The 20,330-nt window shown below is 41.4% G+C and overlaps 1 protein-coding gene across 3 annotated transcripts in view; it reads right to left on the bottom strand.

The window, feature by feature from the left end:
- The window catches only part of COPS4 (COP9 signalosome subunit 4), a 35,587-nt gene extending 18,718 nt beyond the window's left edge, over positions 1-16,869 (bottom strand). For 2 of the 3 annotated variants that reach the window (XM_031010359.3, XM_031010358.3), the window contains exons 1-4: positions 15,960-16,807; positions 5,243-5,322; positions 1,650-1,801; positions 981-1,084 (exon numbers count right to left, since the gene is read on the bottom strand). In XM_031010359.3, the coding sequence (XP_030866219.1) occupies positions 981-1,084; positions 1,650-1,801; positions 5,243-5,322; positions 15,960-16,033 (410 nt within the window). In that variant the 5' untranslated portion in view covers positions 16,034-16,807. Of the gene's footprint in view, positions 1-980; positions 1,085-1,649; positions 1,802-5,242; positions 5,323-15,959 lie in introns of all 3 variants that reach the window. The other variant, XM_031010357.3, reaches the window with a different exon arrangement.
- Between the last annotated feature and the right edge of the window lie 3,461 nt (positions 16,870-20,330).

The raw sequence follows: 20,330 nt of genomic DNA, 5'->3' as shown, positions 1-20,330 counted from the left end.
GCCTAGGCGGGTGGATCACCTGAGGTCAGGAGTTCGAGACCACCCTGACCAACATGGTAAAACCCTGTCTCTACTAAAAATACAAAAAATTAGCCGGGCATGGTTGGCACCACACTTGTAATCCCAGCTACTCGGGAGGCTGAGACAGGAGAATCGCTTGAACCCAGGAGGCACAGGTTGCAGTGAGCCAAGATCGTGACATTGCACTCCGGCCTGGGTGACAGAGTGAGACTTCGTCTCAAAAAAAAAAAAAAAAAGAAAAAGAAAAAAAAGAAAAGAAAAGAAATCCTAAAAAGACAGCCAGGTATGTGCACACATACCTATCTAAAAGGATATTCATTTGTAAAATTATTTATTTATAAATATCTACGCTAGGAAAAAAATTGGAAATCACCCATTATGATATTATTGGTGATCAAGTGTGGTGCATAAAAATGGTAGAATACAAGGCTGGGCACGGTGGCTCACACCTGTAATCCCAGCACTTTGGGAGCCCGAGGCGGGCAGATCACGAGGTCAGGAGTTCAAGGCCAGCCTGACCAACATGGTGAAACCCTGTCTCTACTAAAATAAAAAAATTAGCCGGGCATAGTGGCACACGCCTGCAGTCCCAGCTACTAGGGAGGCTGAGGCAGGAGAATAGCTTGAACCCGGGAGGTGGAGGTTGCAGTAAGCAGAGATCATGCCACTGCACTCCAGCCTGGGCAACAGAGTGAGACTCCATCTCAAAAAAAAAAAAAGGTAGAATACTGTATAATTATAATCTAGTCACCACGTATTTTTCCTAAATGAAAAAACTGGATAAAACAGTATGTAAAACACTATTAAAATATATTTCTATACACTTATCACCTTCTAACATACTACACAATTTTGTATTTATTTAATTATCTGTTTCCTGTACTAGAATGTAAGAAAAAATATGTGAGCAATTATATACATCCTATATATAGTCATCCAATATCCACTATTTACTATACTTTTGTCCTGTTTCCAAAGGAATTCCCACCAACACTTGGGCTGCATTTCTCCAATCTTCTTCTTTCTCATATATAGATGCAAGATGCTGTCTTATGGAAGCAACCTGGAATAACAGGTATACATGTCAAATGATTTCAACTGACATTAGCAACTAATTAAAATAAATAGGAAAGTTATTCTAAAGTGGCAATTCAACATACTAAGCTGCCACGTAAACAGTAAAATTTTATCAAGACCACCCAAGTTTTCCTATGAATTTTGCATTTACAGAATATCAAACTAGTGAACGGAAGCAACACATTTCTGCAATGTGGATTATGGCAAAATACTGTAGTTTAAACGTTAAATTTAGCTTGTATGTTCCTGCATACACGATGCTGGAGTTTTCCTGTGTTTTCAGCTGAAATACCAATTTTACTGATTTTAAAAAATTGTCCAGAGAGCAATATTTGGTTCACAAAATCAAATTTTACTTTATAAGCAAATGTCAGTTGGAGTTGTAACAACCTAATATTTACTTGATATATTGCATCGTAAAATGTCGTTTGGCACACTGTTTTGTCAAAAATGAAATTGGATGATTATCTCCTTTAAGAATTTAGTAATATCAGGTTCTCAAAATAACTGCTGCTATCTCAAGTTAAAAAACCACTTCTCTAGATTTTTACCTGCTCCTCAAATGAAATGACTCTAGGCTGGATCTTTTCCAAGGTGAAGTGATAGATTTCTTTGGCTGTGCTATCAGGCAAGTTAGGAAGATGTGTGCAAAAATCAGTCAGCAACTGTCGCGAGATCACGAGACTGACATTCTCATTTACCACTTGTTTAAAAAAAAAAAAGATAAGAAAACATGAGCTGATAAATTGTCATTAAACAATCAACCTTTACTTAAAACTAATACTAACAACAATCTATATTAGTGCAGCCTTCAATGCATTATTCAAGGATTTCCATACCCCTATCATTTTATATTACATCATCAGTTTTCCTTATGCTGAAATACTTGATTACACAATGACCACACAAAAACAGTAAAAATAGGCCAGTGCGGTGGCTCACGCCTGTAATCTCAGCACTTTGGGAGGCCGAGGCGGGCGGATCACGACGTCAGGAGTTCGAGACCAGCCTGACCAACGTGGTGAAACGCTGTCTCTACTAAAAATACAAAAAAAAAATTAGTCAGGCATGGTGGTGGGCGCCTGTAGTCCCAGCTACTCAGGAGGCTAAGGCAAGAGAATCGCTTGAACCTGGGAGGCTGGTGTTGCAGTGAGCTGAGATCGCAGCACCGTACTCCAGCCTGGGCAACAGAGCTAGACTCTGTCTCAAAATTAATTAATTCATTAATTAATTAAAAAATTTTTAAAAACAGTAAAAATAACACAACTTTTCTAAGAAACAGAAATAATTGAAAAAAAGTTTTAAAAGTTGATAATTTTATCTCATTTTTCTACAAAGTGAAGGCACAAAAACACCTATATTTTTATTTATGTGCTTATATCCTACCTTGTTCCAAAAAGGAGTTAAAAAAGAAAACAGTAAAATAATTTTCATGAAATTTAAATAAAGCAAGTGCTGCCAGTACAGTTATTGCCACTTATACTTTCCCAATAAAAACAATAAATAAGAACTTCAGTGAGCACTAGACGTATTGACATTATTTATAAACATTTATGAGGTATTATTTTATGTGATTAAGCTCTGGAGCCACACTGCTTCTACCACTACTGATTATATGACTTCAGACAAGAAACTTAACTTCTCTATGCTTCTCTGTGCTTCTGTTTCCTTATGTATAACATTTATTTCGTAAGGTTGTTATGAAGCTTAAATGCAATAATATACACAAAGCACTTTAAACAATACCTGGTACATAGCACTCAACAAATGTTACTATTATAACTATCATTTTAAATGCATCATTCTTGTAAACTATTGCTTAGATATATTATTCAAGTCTTTTTTATTATTATTATTTTTTTTTTTTTTTTTGAGACTGAGTCTCGCTCTGTCGCCCAGGCTGGAGTGCAGTGGCGCGATCTCGGCTCACTGCAAGCTCCACCTCCCGGGTTCATGCCATTCTCCTGCCTCAGCCTCCTGAGTAGCTGGGACTACAGGCACCCGCCACCACGCCCGGCTAATTTTTTTGTATTTTTAGTAGAGACAGGGTTTCACCGTGTTAGCCAAAATGGTCTTGATCTCCTGACCTCGTGATCCGCCCATCTCGGCCTCCCAAAGTGCTGGGACTACAGGCGTAAGCCACGGCCCCGGCCAGTTATTCAAGTCTTAAAGCAGCAGTTAATATGAAAATAAGTGATCCAAAAACTGCTCAGTTGATGTACATGATTTTAACAGTAGACTGCTTTTCCTGGTGGTTTACTGGATTCAAAGCTTATACAAAGATCAAAAAATATATATATGTTTTTTAATTGTTTTTTTGAGACAGTCTTACTGCTGCCCAGACTGGAGCGCAGTGATGCAACTTCAGCTCACTTCAGTCTCGACCACCAGTGCTCAAGCAGTCTTCCCACCTCAGCTTCCCAAGTAGCTGGGACTACAGGCATGCATCACCACACCAGCCTAATTTTCATATTTTTTTGTAGAGACGAGATTTCTCCACATTGCCCAGGTTGGTTTTGAACTCCTGAGCTCAAGTGATCCCTTGGCTGGGTGCCATGACTCATACCTGTAATCGCAAAGTGTTGGGATTACAGGCATGAGCCACCATGCCCAGCCAAGCTCAAAGTTATAAAAAGAATTATTCTTCTGCTACTACAGTGCAAAGTTCTTAATAAACCACTCCTAACAGTTTTTTTGAAACCATTGCTAGTTTATCTCACACCGGAGCCCATGATTTTTTAAGGCAGTAACCTTTTAAGTTTTAAGGCAGTATTTTTTTAAGGCAGTTGTAATTAATTAATCACATATTAATTGAAATTCATTATTGGGTAATACTGGATGTAACTGAGAAAACAGTTTCATTACAAGTGTCATTAGGCATTTAAGTTACCATACAAGCTGGTATTACTCAGGGAAATATCAGCAAGTAAGAGCAGTGTATCAGAAAACCTAGTTTCTGATCTGGGCTCTGCCAGCTAAATGTCCTTGAAAAAAAGTTACTCAATCCTGAGACTTGTCTTACAATATATTATACAGGGATACCCGTACCTATACGTTCTAGTCACAGGTTATTAAAAGGAGCCTATGTGACAGGCAATGTGTGTGAAAACACACTGTAAAGCACCATCAGATATCAATGATGTGAACTCACTATAAAATTCCATGTGAACTCACTATAAAATTCCTTAGGATAATGGCCTACAGACATATGCATGTTGCTGCACAGGACATGATTGTATTCTTTTTAACGTGTGCGTAGTATTTTATGGTGTATATGTGGCACATATTTCTATCCAATTTATTGATTCACACATAAGTTAAGTCCATGCCTTCCTTATTGTGAATAGCAATATGGCGAATATACAAGTGCATGTGGGGTTTCTTTTTGTAGAATTTTTAATTTTCTTTTGGATATATACTCAGTAATGGAATTGCTGGTTGAATGGTACTTCTGTTTTAAATTCTTTGAATAATCTCCAAACTGCTTTTCACAGTGACTGAACTAATTTACATTCTCACCAACAGTGTATAAGCATTTCATTTTCTCTGAAGTCTAACCAGAATTTGTTATTTTTTTACTTTTTAATAGTAGCCATTCTGACTAATATTAGATGGTATCCCACATTGATTTGCATTTCTCTGATGATTAGTGATGTTGAACATTAAGAAAACAACCCCATTAAAGCATTGACAAGGGACATAAGCAGACACTTCTCAAAGTACAGTTCTGTACTACTCTGTAGTACAGTAATGTACTACAGAGTACATTTTAGGTACATTAGATGTACTACAGAGTACATTTTAAAGAGGAAAAGGAGGCACAGAGAGGTTAAATAATTGACCCAAGATCACACAGCTCATAAAATAGCATACCAGGATCTGAATCCAAACTATTCTCTTTACTATTATGCTATATTGTCCCTTATCAGCTATTATAACAATAACCGTACAAAACTTTAATTAGGATTGTAATTCTGAAGATAATTCATGAAAATTAATCAAGTTGTAAACAGTTTAAATTCTAAAATCAATCAATCTCAATGCATATTTAATATTGATAATTTGATATAAAACAAGGCTTGAGAGAACTTTAAAGTCCTAGCTCAGTAATACAAGGCAAGCATGAAATTTCCATTTCACTTACTTGCTTCCACAAAAGCTTTCAAAGCTTCTAGTTGTTCTGCTCCAGATAACTGAATGGCTTTTTCCAGGATCTGACGATACCTGCAACAATACCAAATGAAAATAATGTTCTGAGGGTACTATATTTTCTAATGCAAACTTTGATGTGTATTTATTCATTTCTACTTACCCTGGTTTCTTTCATAGTACTATAGTTTGTGGTTTTCTTTATAGTATACCACAGATTCTTTTTAAGTTTCTAGTCTATCGCAAGAGATATTAAATCTATAATTATATAAGGTACCACTTCATCTAGTTTTCAGTATAGTATACCAGAATTTTTTAAGTTTTCAAGCTCATCACAAGAAAGAATGAATCTATAATTCTGTTACTGAATCTAAGGTGTCACTTTTTCTTGAAGGTTTTATTTTTGAATTTAAACTACAAAGTCAATTTCCTTTCAAATGCCTTAAAAGATAAGCTATATTTCCTTCAACTGTGCAATACATAGACACACAAAAACATTATTTGAGGTGACCTGAATCTTTTCCTCTTACAGACCTAATGTATGTAGGGTCACCAACAATAGGATAATGTTGACCAGGCAACGAAACCAAACATTAAAGACTGAATGTCTTAGTCTGTACAAAATAAACTTCGCCAAGCCAAATGCACTGATAAAATACCATTTATGCTGTCAGACAGTACCTATTTATTCTTTATTTGCATTCAGATCTAATAACTATTCTACCTAATATCTGTGACCACACAAGCTCCACGAGGACAGGAATTTTTGTGTTTTGTTCTCTGCTACGTAGACAATTATCTCAATTCTTGGCACATCATAAGCACTCAAATATTCAACGGTATTAGTAATGTTTTATTTCTTAATGAGTGGTTAGTATATGAGTGTTATACTATTCTTTTGTTGTTGTTGTTGTTGTTTTTGAAGATGGAGTCTCGCTCTGTCACCCAGGCTGGAGTGCAGTGGCGCAATCTTGGCTCACTGCAACCTCCGCCTCCCAGGTTCAAGCGATTCTCCTGCCTCAGCCTCCTGAGTAGCTGGGATTACAGGCATGCGCCACCACGCCTGGCTAATTTTTGTATTTTTAGTAAAGACGGGGTTTCACCATGTGGTCAGGCTGGTCTCAAACTCCTGACCTCATGATCCGCCCACCTCGGCCTCCCAAAGTGCTGGGATTACAGGCGTTAGCCACCGTGCCCGGCCTATACTAATCTTCATCTCTTTTGTCTTAATCATTTTTTTTTTTTTTTGAGATGGAGTCTTGCTCTGTCACCCAGGCTGGAGTGCACTGGCGGGATCTCGGCTCACTGCAACCTCCGCCTCCCTGCAACCTCCGCCTCCCAGGTTCAAGCAATTCTCCTGCCTCAGCCTCCAGAGTAGCGAGGACTACAGGCATGCACCACAGAGTGCGGCTAATTTTTGTATTTTTGGTAGAGATGGGGTTTCCCCATGTTGGCCAGGCTGGTCTCGAACTCCTGACCTCAGGTAATCTGCCCACCTCGGACTCCCACAGTGCTGGGATTACAGGTGTGAGCCACTGCGCCCAGCCAATTGTAATATTTTTTAAAAGCACTAAATACATTTTACAAACCTCATAGCATTGCAATTATTCGGAAAGTCATCCAGAATAGAGTTACGAAATAAATATACAAAAATAGAACCTGAACTCATTCAGATTTATGACTTTTATTTTGTAGGGCACACCCTCAAGCTACCACTCAGCATTACTGACTCTCAACTCATACAAAATTCTCACAACCTTGGTTATCTGATTTCTCAAAACCACAATGAATCAAAGTGACTTTAAGAAAGCAGGTATACTGATAGAAAAGATAGCAAATTCCAAAAGAAGAAATAAATTATTCTAAGAAAGCAAGGAAATATTAAGTTTTTAGAAAATTATATTTTCAATATTGCTAAGTTTGAGGGTCCTTAAAAGATAAATTACTTTATGGCCCTGGGCATGCTTTCAGGTAAGTTATACATTCAATGGTTTGTTATTTTTTATTTTATTCATATTTAATTAAATCAAGGGTTATGGCTAAGATCTCTTACATTTATATCCTCTTAGATTATTTTATACTAACAACATTATATTCAAAGGTAATAGTGTCTCACTTATATAAATTTGCGAATTAACCTAAGTTGTTTTGTGGTTGTTATGGTTTTGTTTTTGTTTTTTTTTTTTGAGACAGGGTCTCACTCTGTCGACCAGGCTAGAGTGCAGTGACATGATCATAGCTCACTGTAACCTCCAATTCCTGGGCTCAAACAATCCTCCTGCTTCTGCCTCCTGAGTAGCTAGGACTACAGGCAAGTGCCACCACCCCTGGTTAACTGTTCTTTTCTTTTTGTAGAGATGGGGTCTCACTACATTGCCCCAACTGGTCTCCAACTTCTGGACTCAAGCAATCCTCCCAACTCAGGCCTCCCCAAGTGCTGGGATTACAGGCTTGAGCCACTGCGCCTGGCCTAACCTAAGTTTTAACACATAGTTTCATAATCATGGCCTAACCTAAGTTTTAACACATAGTTTCATAATCAATCAACTAATCTGTATTGGGAATAGGAAGAAAAAATGAAAACAAACCAACCTAAAAAGTGATCAAAGTTTTACACTCATCAAATTATATAACTTATAGAGGCCTTAGAAATTGCGTACATAAATTCCCAATTTTATAAATGAATAAATTGAGGGCCAGTCGCAGTGGCTCATGCCTGTAATCCTAGCACTTTGGGAGGCCAAGGCAAGTAGATCACTTGAGTCCAGGAGTTCAAGACCAGCCTGGGCAATGTGGTGAAACCTCATCTCTCCAAAAAAAAAAAAAAAAAAAAAAAATTGGTTGGGCCACCGTGGTGGCTCATGCCTGTAATCCCAGCACTTTGGGAGGCCAAGGCAGGCAGATGGCTTGATCTCAGGAGTTCAAGACCAGTCTGAGCAACATAGTAAAACCTCATCTCTACCAAAAATATAAAAAAATTAGCCAGGCATAGTGGCACACACCTGTGGTGCCAGCTACTTGGGAGGCTGAGGTGGGAGGATCGCCTGAGCCCAGGAGGTGGAGGTTGCAGTGAGCTGAGATCTTGCCACTGCAACTCCAACCTGGGCAACAAAGTGATATCTCGTCTCAAAGATAAAAATTTAAAAACTAAAAAAAAATACAAAAATTAGCCAGGTGTGGTGGCGTGTGCCTGGACAGAGCAAGACCCTGTCTCAAAAAAAATAAATTAATTAATTTAAAAAAGTGAGGTACAGCACTGTGGCTACATTACATGCTCCCTTGCTTCTCTAATACGTAAATTCTAGTATCTAACAACAGAGATTACTTTTTCAGAATAACATAAAATGACTAACAAACCTGTTTTAAACCAGGAACTTAAACAGAAATTTAATACTGCCATATAAAATCATCCCAAAGTGTTAATTGAGTCCTTAGGCATTTTAAGATGCTATATGAGATTCTGTGTATGATACTAAAAAGTTTTTAAATGACCTTTATATTTGAAGATCATATGGCTGAGAAGACAAACGGGAAGATTAAAAATAAAAAGTTAATACGTCAAGTGTTAAATTACAATATGGTCAGGTGCGGTGGCTCACGCCTGTAATCCCAGCACTTTGGGAGGCTGAGGTGGGCCGATCACTTGAGGTCAAGAGTTCGAGACCAGCCTGGCCAACATGGTGAAACCCCATCTTTACTAAAAATACAAAAATTAGCCAGGTGTGGTGGCACGTGCCTGTAATCTCAGCTACTCGGGAGGCTGAGGCACGAGAATCACTTGAACCTGGGAGGCAGAGGTTGCAGTGAGCTGAGATCCCGCTGCTGCACTTCAGCCTGGGTGACAGAGTGAAATTCTATCTCAAAAAAAAAAAAAGTATTAAATTACAATAATACAAAAACAAAAGTTACGATAAAACTGAACAATATAAGCAATATGACAAATGAAGAGGTAATATATTAACTCAAAAGAGAGTAAGGCCAGGTGAAGTGGCTCACACCTGTAATCCCAGCACTTTGGGAGGCCAAGGAAGACAATTGCTTGAGGCCAGGAGTTCAAGACCAGCCTGGCCAACACGGAGAAACCCCATCTCTACTAAAAATATAAAAATTAGCCAAGTGTGATGGTGCACGACTGTAAGTCCCAGCTACACGGGAGGCTGAGGCAGGAAAATCACCTGAACCCAGGAGGTGGAGGCTGCAGTGAGACACTGTACTCCAGCCTGTGACAGAGTGAGAGTAAAACAAAAATGGACTAGATTTGTCAAAGAAGGCTTCGTAGATAATAATAGCTTTTTATATGAGTACTCAGTATACAAAGAGAAATGTGACTGATATGGAGAATGTGACAAGTGCCAAATATTTTCTTCCTTAAAAAAATCTGGCCGGGCGCAGTGGCTCACACCTGTAATCTCAGCAGTTTGGGAGGCTGAGGTGGGCGGATCACCTGAGGTCAGGAGTTCGAGACCAGCCTGCCCAACATGGTGAAACTCTGTCTCTACTAAAAACACAAAAATTAGCCGGGCGTGGTGGCGTGTGCCTGTAGTCCCAGCTACTCGGGAGGCTGAGCCGGAAGAATCGCTTGAACCCGGGAGGTGGAGGTTGCAGTAAGCCAAGATCATGCCACTGCACTCCAGCCTGGGCGACAGAGTGAGATTCCATCTCAAAAAAAAAAAAACAAAAAACAAACAGACAAAAAAAAAACTTACGGAGGAAAATAAGTTTTATTACTAAGGCATCATCTCTCCTATCCATTTATCATCAGTGAATTGAGCATCTTTTATGTATATGAACCAAAGTTCAGTATGTTGATTCTTAATTTCTTGGCACTTGAAAGGAATCTGGAGATAAATAAAGCATGGAAATGTACCACAGTCATCATTTAAGATCACAATGGGTGGTAAAGGTAGGTATTAACAGATCTTCCACTTACAGTAATGGTGAACTAAATGACTGGACCAACCCTCCCTCAAAAAAAAAAAAAAGCCAACATAAGAAGCTGAAAGAAATGAAAAAAAAAAAGTAATTGCATAAAATCCTAACAAGAAAGGGAAAATAAGGAAAATAAGATAAACCATATATTCTGTCTAAAGGCATTTGCTGACTGTGGAAAGATGGCTGAGGTAGAGTGGCACTTCTTGTAGGGAGGAGAAGGTGGGCTCGCTGCGAATCTGCTGGAAGCACTGAGAAGCAAGCTGCCATTTCTGGCAGACTAATAGAGCTGCACAAATGGGAATGGAAGTTCCATATTCTGCCAAAGGAGGAGACACACACTTTGGAAGTAAGGTTACAAATTCTATCCCAAGACCACCCAGGTAAACCAAAAAAATTCTGAAGCCTTGATTCTACACTGTTAGCACCCTCAGGTAATGAAATTTCTCTCTAGAATCAACAAAAGCAACAGACAATCGCAACAACCAACGACATCAAATACTGACTGGAGTTATCAGAAAGAGCATGATACAATTATGCTTACAATGTTCATGGGAATAAAGACAAGCTTTAAAGTTTCAGCAACAGACCAGGAGCCATAAAAAGTATCATTGGAAAAAAGAACCACCAGAAATTACAGAGCTAAAAAATACAACCCAACTTAGAAACTCAATGGAGTACTTAACGGCAGATTAAACACAGTTGAAGAAGTGATAAACTAGAAGGTAGGCCTGAAGAACTAATCCAGAATAGAGCATTGAAATGGAAAAGACAGAGTAAGAGGCTTAGAGGTTATAGTCAGTGGGCCTGACAGGGATTTCACCGGAGCCTAGAGGAGAAACAGAATGGGGCAGAGGCAACATTTAAAGAGATACAGGCCAAGCACAGTAGCCCACACCTGTAATCCCAACACTTTTGTAGGCCGAGGCAGGAGAATCCCTTGAGCCCAGGAGTTCGAGACCTGCCTGGGCAACATAGGGAGACCCCATCTGTACCAAAAAAAATGTTTTTAAATTAGCCAGGCATGGTGTCACGTGCCTATAGTCCCAGCTACTCAGGAGGCTAAGGCGAGAAGATTGCTTGAGCCAAGCATGTTAAGGCTGCAGTGAGCCATGATCTCTCTACTGCACTCAAGCCAGGTCAACAGAGCAAGACCCTGTCTCTAAAATAAAATAAAGAGATATAACTGAAGACATCTCAAGACTGATGAAATGATTTAATCCATTGATTCAGGAAACCCAGTGAAGCTTAACCAGGATAATGTGACAGAATGCTTACAAAAAACGGCCACAATATAATTTCACTCCCAGTACCCATGTCCCTTTACAATACAATTTTGTAGCTCTTCATATCAAAAGGTAGAGTTTATTTCCCTACCCCTTGAATCTGGGGTTAACCAATAAAACGTGGTAGAAATGAAGTGCTAGTTCTGAGCCCAGACCTCGAGAGGCCTTGTATGTGTTTGTCTTTTGGAACCCTGCTGCTGTCACATGAACAGGCCCAGACTAACATACTGGCTAATGAGATATGTAGCCCAGTCAACTATATTGCCCCAGCCAACAAGCCAGCCAATCCACAGAAGCAGAGCTGCCTACCTGGCCTGGCTGGCAGCTAACTATAGACCCACATGGGAGCCCATGTGGAACCAAGACCACGTGGAGCAGGAAAGAACTATACAGCTGGGCCCAATCCAAACTACCAACCTACAGAATTATAAGCTAAATAAGTGACTGTTGTTTTAAGCCCTAAGTTTTGGGGTTTATTTCACAGCAAAGGGTAACTGACATAGAAAAGTAAAAACAAATCCACAGACATATCATAATGAAGCTACACAAAATTAAAGACAAAATCTTAAAAACAGGTAAGTGCTGGCCAGGTGCGGTGGCTCACGCCTGTAATCCCATCACTTTGGGAGGCCAAGGCAGGTGGATCACAAGGTCAAAAGATCGAGACCATCCTGGCCAACATGGTGAAACCCTGTCTCTACTAAAAATACAAAAAAGTAGTCGGGTGTGGTGGCATGCACCTGTAGTCCCAGCTACTTGGGAGGCTGAGGCAGAAGAATCGGTTGAACCCGGGAGGCAGAGGTTGCAGTGAGCCGAGATCGCGCCAGCCTAGGCAACAAGAGTGAAACTCCGTCTCAAAACAAAACAAAACAAACAAACAAAAAACAGGTAAGTGCTAATATAATTTTTAGGAGAGAGAAATCATTGGATGGGGTTGATCTTTAAACATTCTAAGTATTTCAATTTAATAACAGTAGGAAGACAGGCATTCTAGGCAAAAATAATCACTATCTGAAGTGTAGTCAATTTTTTTGTGTGAAAATAAGGCCAAAAAGGTAGATGTGTTTGTTTAGAGTTAAGGGCTCATAGGCAAGCAGATATGGACTGTCTTCTAGCTTCACCACTAGCTGTGTGACCTCAGAGCAAAGTATTTCAACTCTGTACTTTGGTTTTCTCTTATTATAATGTAAATAATATCACCTACTATCACCTACTCCTACTTGTTAAGGATTTTTAAATGTAAGTAATGTTGTGCTTTGCACAGTAAACTCTAGATGTTATCGACTTTCACTCTAGAGATGAAAACCACTAAAACTGTCGTGTTTGGGACAACAAAGAGAGAATCAGAATCTGAGTTAGAAGGGGCCTTTGAGGCTATCCTCAATAAAGTCTATCCTCCGTTGGCGGCTCTCCTGTTCTAAAGCTTTATGTGAGATAATAAATACAACGCATAATATGCACAAAAGCAGCCTATAAAATGGAGGAAATGCTTTTCCTCTGGCTAATTTCTTATATAAACTTCAGACAGCTGTGTTAATTCACAGTTATGGGAAAGCATTTCTAATTGAGTTTTTAACAAGAAAACGAGCATAGTCTGGTAGGTTTAAAATGAGCTTTTTAGAGTAGATGAACCTGGATTCAAATACAAGCACTGCCCCTTTCTAGCTATTCATTAATTCAACCACATTTATTGAACAACTACTGTTACAGATATCCCAATTGCTAGGAACACACAGTATTGATGTTTTAGAAACAATGTATTCCGGCCGGGCGCGGTGGCTCACGCCTGTAATCCCAGGACTTTGGGAGGCCGAGGCGGGTGGATCACGAGGTCAGGAGATCGAGACCATCTTGGCTAACACGGTGAAACCCCGTCTCTACTAAAAATACAAAAAATTAGCCGGGCGTGGTGGCGGGCGCCTGTAGTCCCAGCTACTTGGGAGGCTGAGGCAGGAGAATGGCATGAACCCAGGAGGCGGAGCTTGCAGTGGGCCGAGATCGCGCCACTGCACTCCACCCTGAGCGACAGAGCGAGACTCTGTCTCAAAAAAAAAAAGAAACAATGTATTCCATTATTCTTTAATATGGAATCCTTTGTTACTCAGCTCCTAAAAAAAACACCCAAAAACCTTCATTAAAAGTACATACAAGAAAAAATACATTAAAAAAAAACACTGATATATTTCAAGGGTATTTCTCTCAAAGCATATAGCTGGTAGAACTGATGTTGTTGTAAGGATAAATATCCTGCTACATTCTTGCCCACATAGGAAATGCAGGCAAGGCCAAGACTTTTCTCAGAAAGCAGCTCTGAAGGAGTTACTGGCTAACACTGCACTGGCTATCAGTTATCAAGCACATTATTTCATTTAATCTTCACAATAACACCATGTGGTAGACTGCTACAGTAACGGCTTCCAATGAATCGTGTCTCCCTCTGTCCAGGCTCCTTTGCAATGTAACTTTGCCACTAAAGAGGTAGTAGTAAGCTCCATTTCCCCTCCCCTTGAATCTGGGCTGGTCTTCTGATTTACTTTGACCAGTACTAGAGAACTGACGTGAGACTTCCTAGGCTATCCTAAAGAGGTCTTGAGACTTCCCCTCTCATAGGCACCTAAGAAAGCCCAAGCTAAACTACTGAATGAGAGACTGTGCAGAGAGAGAGAGATCCAGGCAAGAGCAAGATATGCATGTGAGTCCCGCCCCAGGTGTGTTGCCAGCTGACTATATCTGCATGAGTGAGCCCAGACAAGACCAGCAAAGCAGTCCAGTCAACCCATAGAATCCTGAGAAATCATAGTTGTTTTACACTGGTAAGTTTTTGGTTTGTTACAAAGCAACAGATAACTGAAGCATGCTTTAAGTACTATTGTTTATCTCCAATTCAGACCTGAAGAAGTAAATACTTAAGTTTCAGAATTCTGCAAATACTTGAAAAGCTCTATTTCTTTTGATAACTAATGCACTTATTCTTCTTTAACAAAATTAAAAGTAAAGGAAGCATGGGGAAAAATATAAGCTGGTTTTACTTTCATCCATATCTATAAAAATTACAAGCAAAAAGGATTGAGCCATGAAGACATATTTAACTTATTTCCAACCCATACAATAAGTGAATATATATTTACTGACAGCTTAATAGTAACAACAACAATCTTACCGCACTTTCTATATGTCAGGTACTGTTCTACGTGATATAAGTGTGGTAAGTATATATGCACACACATACTCATCTTGTCCTCAGATAATGTCAGACAAGAATAAGTCCTATTATTATCTTCATTTTCCTGAGTGGGAAAATGCAGCACAAAATAGTTAAGCCCAAAATATACGGCTGAATTTCCCACTGATAAAAGTAGATTATTACATTTGCCACCAGAGAAAAGGCAGCCTAGCCTACTTAAAACAGTCAGAATTTCAATGACCAGGTTAGAACAGGTGTATCCCATTAATATACATCAAAGTGATTTCAGCTGTCAGGATGTAAACATTAAGATCAACTTGAGAGGCATACTTTATTTACTTATTTATTTACGGAGACGGGGCGGGGGGGGGGGGGGGTCTCACTATGTTGCCCAGGCTGGTCTAGAACTCCTGCCCTCAAGTGATCCTCCCATCTCAGCCTCTCAAAGTGCTGGGATTACAGGCGTGAGCCACTGCACCCGGCCTAGAGAGGCATACTTTAAACAGAAAGCATGTTCATTACAAAAGAGCAATGCTGTGACATCTACAAAGAGGAAATGAACAATACACGTCTACCTACCTATGCTTAATACTGTTGACAACTGCTTGCAGAACAGGCACGTCACACATTTTAACTTGGAGTGAGCCTAAGCATTCTATATAAATTTCGACAAAATTCAGATTCCTGCAAACATCACTACTCTAGACATCCTGACCCACGATATGAGCACATTCCGCCTATGTGCCATCAGAGTTGGTGGCAGAGAAAATACCCGAAACACAAGGACCCACAGAAGACAGTCTGAATGGTCTGGACGACATGACAGCGGCCATACCGCCTCAACCTCAGCCAGCCCCAAGAAGCCATCTCCCCGAAAAACGCAGCATCAAGGCCCCAGAATATACATTTCTCTGAATCAAAAAAAAGGAGGAGGAAGGTCCAAAGAGAGGCCAGATTCGGTGTGAGGCCGGCCAGCGATGGGAAGAGGTACAAGGGAAGGCTACTAAGGCCAGGGTAGCAGTCGTCTCTCAGACCGCTCTTCCAAAATCCTAAGGGACCAGAAGGATTCTATCAAGAACTGAACAAGCTGACAATCATCTCAAGTCTATGGCCTCGAAGGCCCCTGCACAAGGTCCCCTCCAGCTTTCTGCTTCTCCCAACATTTGCCTCCCCAGCCGACCTCAGGCCCGCCCCCTTGGACGTCAGGCCGGCTCCTAGCTTCACGCCCAAGAGCCGTGGCCAACCTAAGGAGATTAAGGCTGTGGCTTTCTTTCCCCCACCTCTGTACTCCCGCGTTCCTGGGAAATACTCACTTGCCAGCCAGATCTTTATGAGAGCCGCTCGAATTCATGAGCTGGGCCAAATCCTGTCGCACGGCTGCCGCCATCTTTCTCCCAGCTCAGCGGTGGATGCGGGGCCTCTGGCAGCCAAAAAGAAAACGAGTGTGGTCCTCCAGAGTGCAGCCAGAGGGAACCTGAGATGCTACAGAGTAGCGTCTGTGTGGGCCAGAGCGTCAGGTGTGGGAGCCCGGGCTAGCTCCGCCCCCAGGGTTGAGTGATGCGGAGCTCCACTCCTCAGGTCTGAGGCCTGCCCAGGTCTCTCCTACAGGCTCTGGCTCTCACGCTTGGACTTTGGATTGGCTGATGAACTCCAGTAGTGAGTCTCTGGTGTAACTCCAATGAGTAGCCGGTACATAAAACGACTGCGTTTTCGTAAAGTTCCGTTTCTCACGTCTGTGGTTTACCGTCTTTCGATCTTTCAGGCAGCGCTTAAACTGCCTGTGGTAAAGAACGAGTTTTGTTGCCGATTCACCACAGACGATACTTTTTAGAAATACAATTAAAAAGTCCCCATTCCTCCTCCCACTCCGTGCACTTTATAATGGTTGATCAGACATTCCAGTTTGTCCAGTACAAAGCGATTTTCCCTCTGTCGTCCTGGAGTAATGATTAATATCCCCCCTTTCGGCCGGGCGCGGTGGCTCACGCCTGTAATCCCAGCACTTTGGGCGGCCGAGGCGGGCGGATCACGAGGTCAAGAGATCGAGACCATCCTGGCTAACACGGTGAAACCCCGTCTCTACTAAAAATACCAAAAAATTAGCCGGGCGTAGGTGGTGCACCCCTGTAGTCCCAGCTACTCGGGAGGCTGAGGCAGGAGAATGGCGTGAACCCGGGAGGCGGAGTTTGCAGTGAGCCGAGATCGCGCCACTGCACTCCAGCCTGGGAGACACAGCGAGACTCGGTCTCAAAAAATAATAATAATAATAATAATAACATCCTCCCTTTCATTCTAGAAACCGTTCCATTTCAATGGAAGATTATATGGTCGCCTGCGTTTGTATAACATTCAATACTCATGTATTCTTATAGAATTTCTGCAAATACAAGCAAATATTAATAAAATAAAATTTTACCTCTCACAAGTAACACCACATAATTTGTTCTGCCTTGGGTTTTTTTTTTGTTTTGTTTTTTTTGTTTGCACTTTTCCTGGTACTGTGGTTTGAAATAATTGTCTTCTCCAAAACTCATGTTGAGGGCTGGCGCCGTGGCTCACGTCTGTAATCCCAGCACTTTGGGAGGCCGAGGTGGACGGATCACCTGAGGTCGGGAGTTCGAGACCAGCCTGACCAACATGGAGAAACCCCCTCTCAACTAAAAATACAAAAATTAGCTGGGTGTGGTGGCACGTGCCTGTAATCTCAGCTACTCGGGAGGCTGAGGCACGAGAATCACTTGAAGCTGGGAGGCGAAGGTTACGGTGAGCCACGATTGCACCACTGCACTCCAGCCTGGGCAACAAGAGGGAAACTCTGTCTCAAAAAAAAAAAAAAAAAGAGAAACAAACAAACAACTCATGTTGAAACTTCAACTTTAATGTGGCAGTATTTAGAGGTGGGCCTTAAATAGGTGATTGGATCATGAGGGCAAAACCCTTGATCTATTCATGGATTAATGGGTTATCATGGGAGAGAACATGTGGCTTTATTAGAAGAGGAAGAGACCTGAGCTAGCATGTTAGGAAGGTCACTCCCTTGCCATGTGATACCCTGTGCTGCTTCTGAACTCTAGCAAGTCCCCACCAGCAAGAAGGGTCTCACTAGATGTGGCCCCTTGACCTTAGACTTCTTGGCCTTCATAACTCTGAGATATAAATTCCTTTTCTTTATAAATTACCCAGTTTCAGGTATTCTGGTATAAGCAACAGAAAACAGACTAAGACAGCTGGACATCTTACCAGCTGTCCAGTCTTTCAAAATCACTCTTTTTGGAGCTAGAGGATATTACACAGTGAGAGTACGCCTTAGTTTATTTAATCCTTGTAGGACATGTTATTTTTAATCAATGCGATGAACAACCTTTACATACATTATATATGTACAGGTAGAAAACATTACCAGAAATGAGGCAAAGGATAGACATACAATTTTGGTAGATATTGCCAAATTGCACTTTATAGGAATGGGATCATTTTGCCCTCCTACCAGAAATATATAGGGGTGCAGCTTCCTACAGCCTTGACTACAAAGGATGTCAAACTTTTGGATTTTTGCCATCTTGATGTGTGATAAATGGCATATTCCCTCTATTGGGAAAGAGAAAGAATACCTGAAGAAGGAATCCCTTTTAAGAATGTGTATTAGTCTGTTCTCAGCCAGGCGTGGTGGCTCATGCCTGTAATACCACTTTAGGAGGCCAAGGCAGGTGGATCACCTGAGGTCAGGAGTTCGAGACCAGCCTGGTCAACATGGTGAAACTCTTTCTCTACTAAAAACACAAAAAATTAACCAGGCATGGTGGCAGGTGCCTGTAGTCCCAGCTACTTAGGAGGCTGAGGCAGGAGCATCGCTTGAACACAGGAGGCGGAGGCTGCAGTGAGCCGAGATCGCGCCACTGCACTCCAGCCTGGGTGGCAGAGTGAAATCTCAAAAATAAAATAAATTTAAAAAGAATGTATATTAGTCTGTTCTCACACTGCTATAAAGAACTACCTGAAACTGGGCAATTTATAAAGAAAAGAGATTTAGGCCGGGCATGGTGGCTCACGCCTGTAATCCCAGCACTCTGGGAGGCCGAGGCGGGTGGATCACGAGGTCAGGAGATCGAGACCGTCCTGGCTAACACGGTGAAACTCCGTCTCTACTAAAAATACAAAAAAATTAGCCAGGCGTGGTGGCGGGCGCCTGTAGTCCCAGCTACTCGAGAGGCTAAGGCAGGAGAATGGCGTGAACCCGGGAGGCGGAGCTTGCAGTGAGCCGACATCGTGCCACTGCACTCCAGCCTGGGCGACAGAGCGAGACTCCGTCTCAAAAAAAAATGAAAAGAGATTTAAATGACTCATAGTTCCACAGCCTTACAGGAGGCATGACTGGGGAAGCCTGAGGAAACTTACAATCATGGTGGAAGGGCAAAGGGGAAGAAAGTATGTCATCACATGACGGCAGGAGAGAGAGAGAACACAAAGCGGGAGGTGCTACAGACTTTCAAACAACCACATCTCATGAGATCTCATTCACTATCACCAGAACACAAGAGGGAAATCTGCCGCCATGATCCAATCACCTCCTACCAGGTCCCTTCCCCAACACTGGGGATTACAATTCAGCATGAGATTTGAGTGTGGGTACAGAGCCAAACCATATCAGAAAGTTAGGAGATTGCCCACATCAATTCGGATCATGTTCCATTGGCAAGAACTTAATCATATGACCACCAATGAGACTAGAAATTTAATTTCCAGTTGGGCAGCCTTGTGCCCAGAAATAGGAAAGAATGAGTTTAGAGGGACAATCAGCAGTCTCTACTACAATATGTCCCTCTGACCTCCTGAATATCCACATGTCTTTTGATGGTAATTTTAGGTATCAACTTGATTGGATTAAGGAATACCAAGAAAACTAACTGTTACAGCATTATATTAGTGTGTGTCTGTGAGGGTGTTTCCAGAGGAGATTGGCGTGTGAGTCTGAGTGGACTAAGTGAAGAAGATCTGCCGTTAGTGTGGGCAGGCACCATCCAGTTAGCTGGGCCCAGACAAAACAAAAACAGAGAAAGGGTGAATTGGTCTCTCTCTCCTGAAGCTGAGAAACACACTTCTTCTCCTGGCCTTGGACATCAGGCTCTCCGACCTTTGGACTCCAGGACTCACACCAGCAGCACCCTGGGTTCTCAAGCTTTCGGACTTGGATTAAGCCATGCTGCCAGAATCCCAGGGTCTCTGACTTGCAGACTGCTTGATGTGGGACTTCTCAGCCCCCACAATCACATATCACATGATCCAATTCCCCTAATAATTCCCCTCTCATATCATTTTATATATATATATATATATATCTCCTATTGGTTCTGTCTCTCTGGAGAACCCTGAATAATATAGCTTCTTCTCACAGTAGAGCCTCCTTCCTCCCTCCCTAGGGAAGAAAGCTCAATTTCCCATTCATTTTCTACATCAGCTAAAAATTCAGGATATCTGGTGATGCAGAAACCTATCACATTGGGATGTGGTGTTTCATGGTCCAGAGATGTATACACTGTAAAACAACTGATGTGTCCTATGCCCATACATCCAATAAAAACCAACAGTGGAGCAGAAACAGGCCAATCACAGTTAAAACTCAGACAAAGGAAGAATGGGAAACACAGCAGCTACTGGTCCGTAACAATGGCAGAATCCTGGGAAGG

This window comes from Gorilla gorilla, chromosome 3 (genome assembly GCF_029281585.2).
Source record: "Gorilla gorilla gorilla isolate KB3781 chromosome 3, NHGRI_mGorGor1-v2.1_pri, whole genome shotgun sequence".
NCBI lineage: Eukaryota > Metazoa > Chordata > Mammalia > Primates > Hominidae > Gorilla > Gorilla gorilla.
The sequence above is the reverse complement of the archived record's forward strand: the minus strand, read 5'-3'. Positions and strand labels throughout refer to the sequence as shown.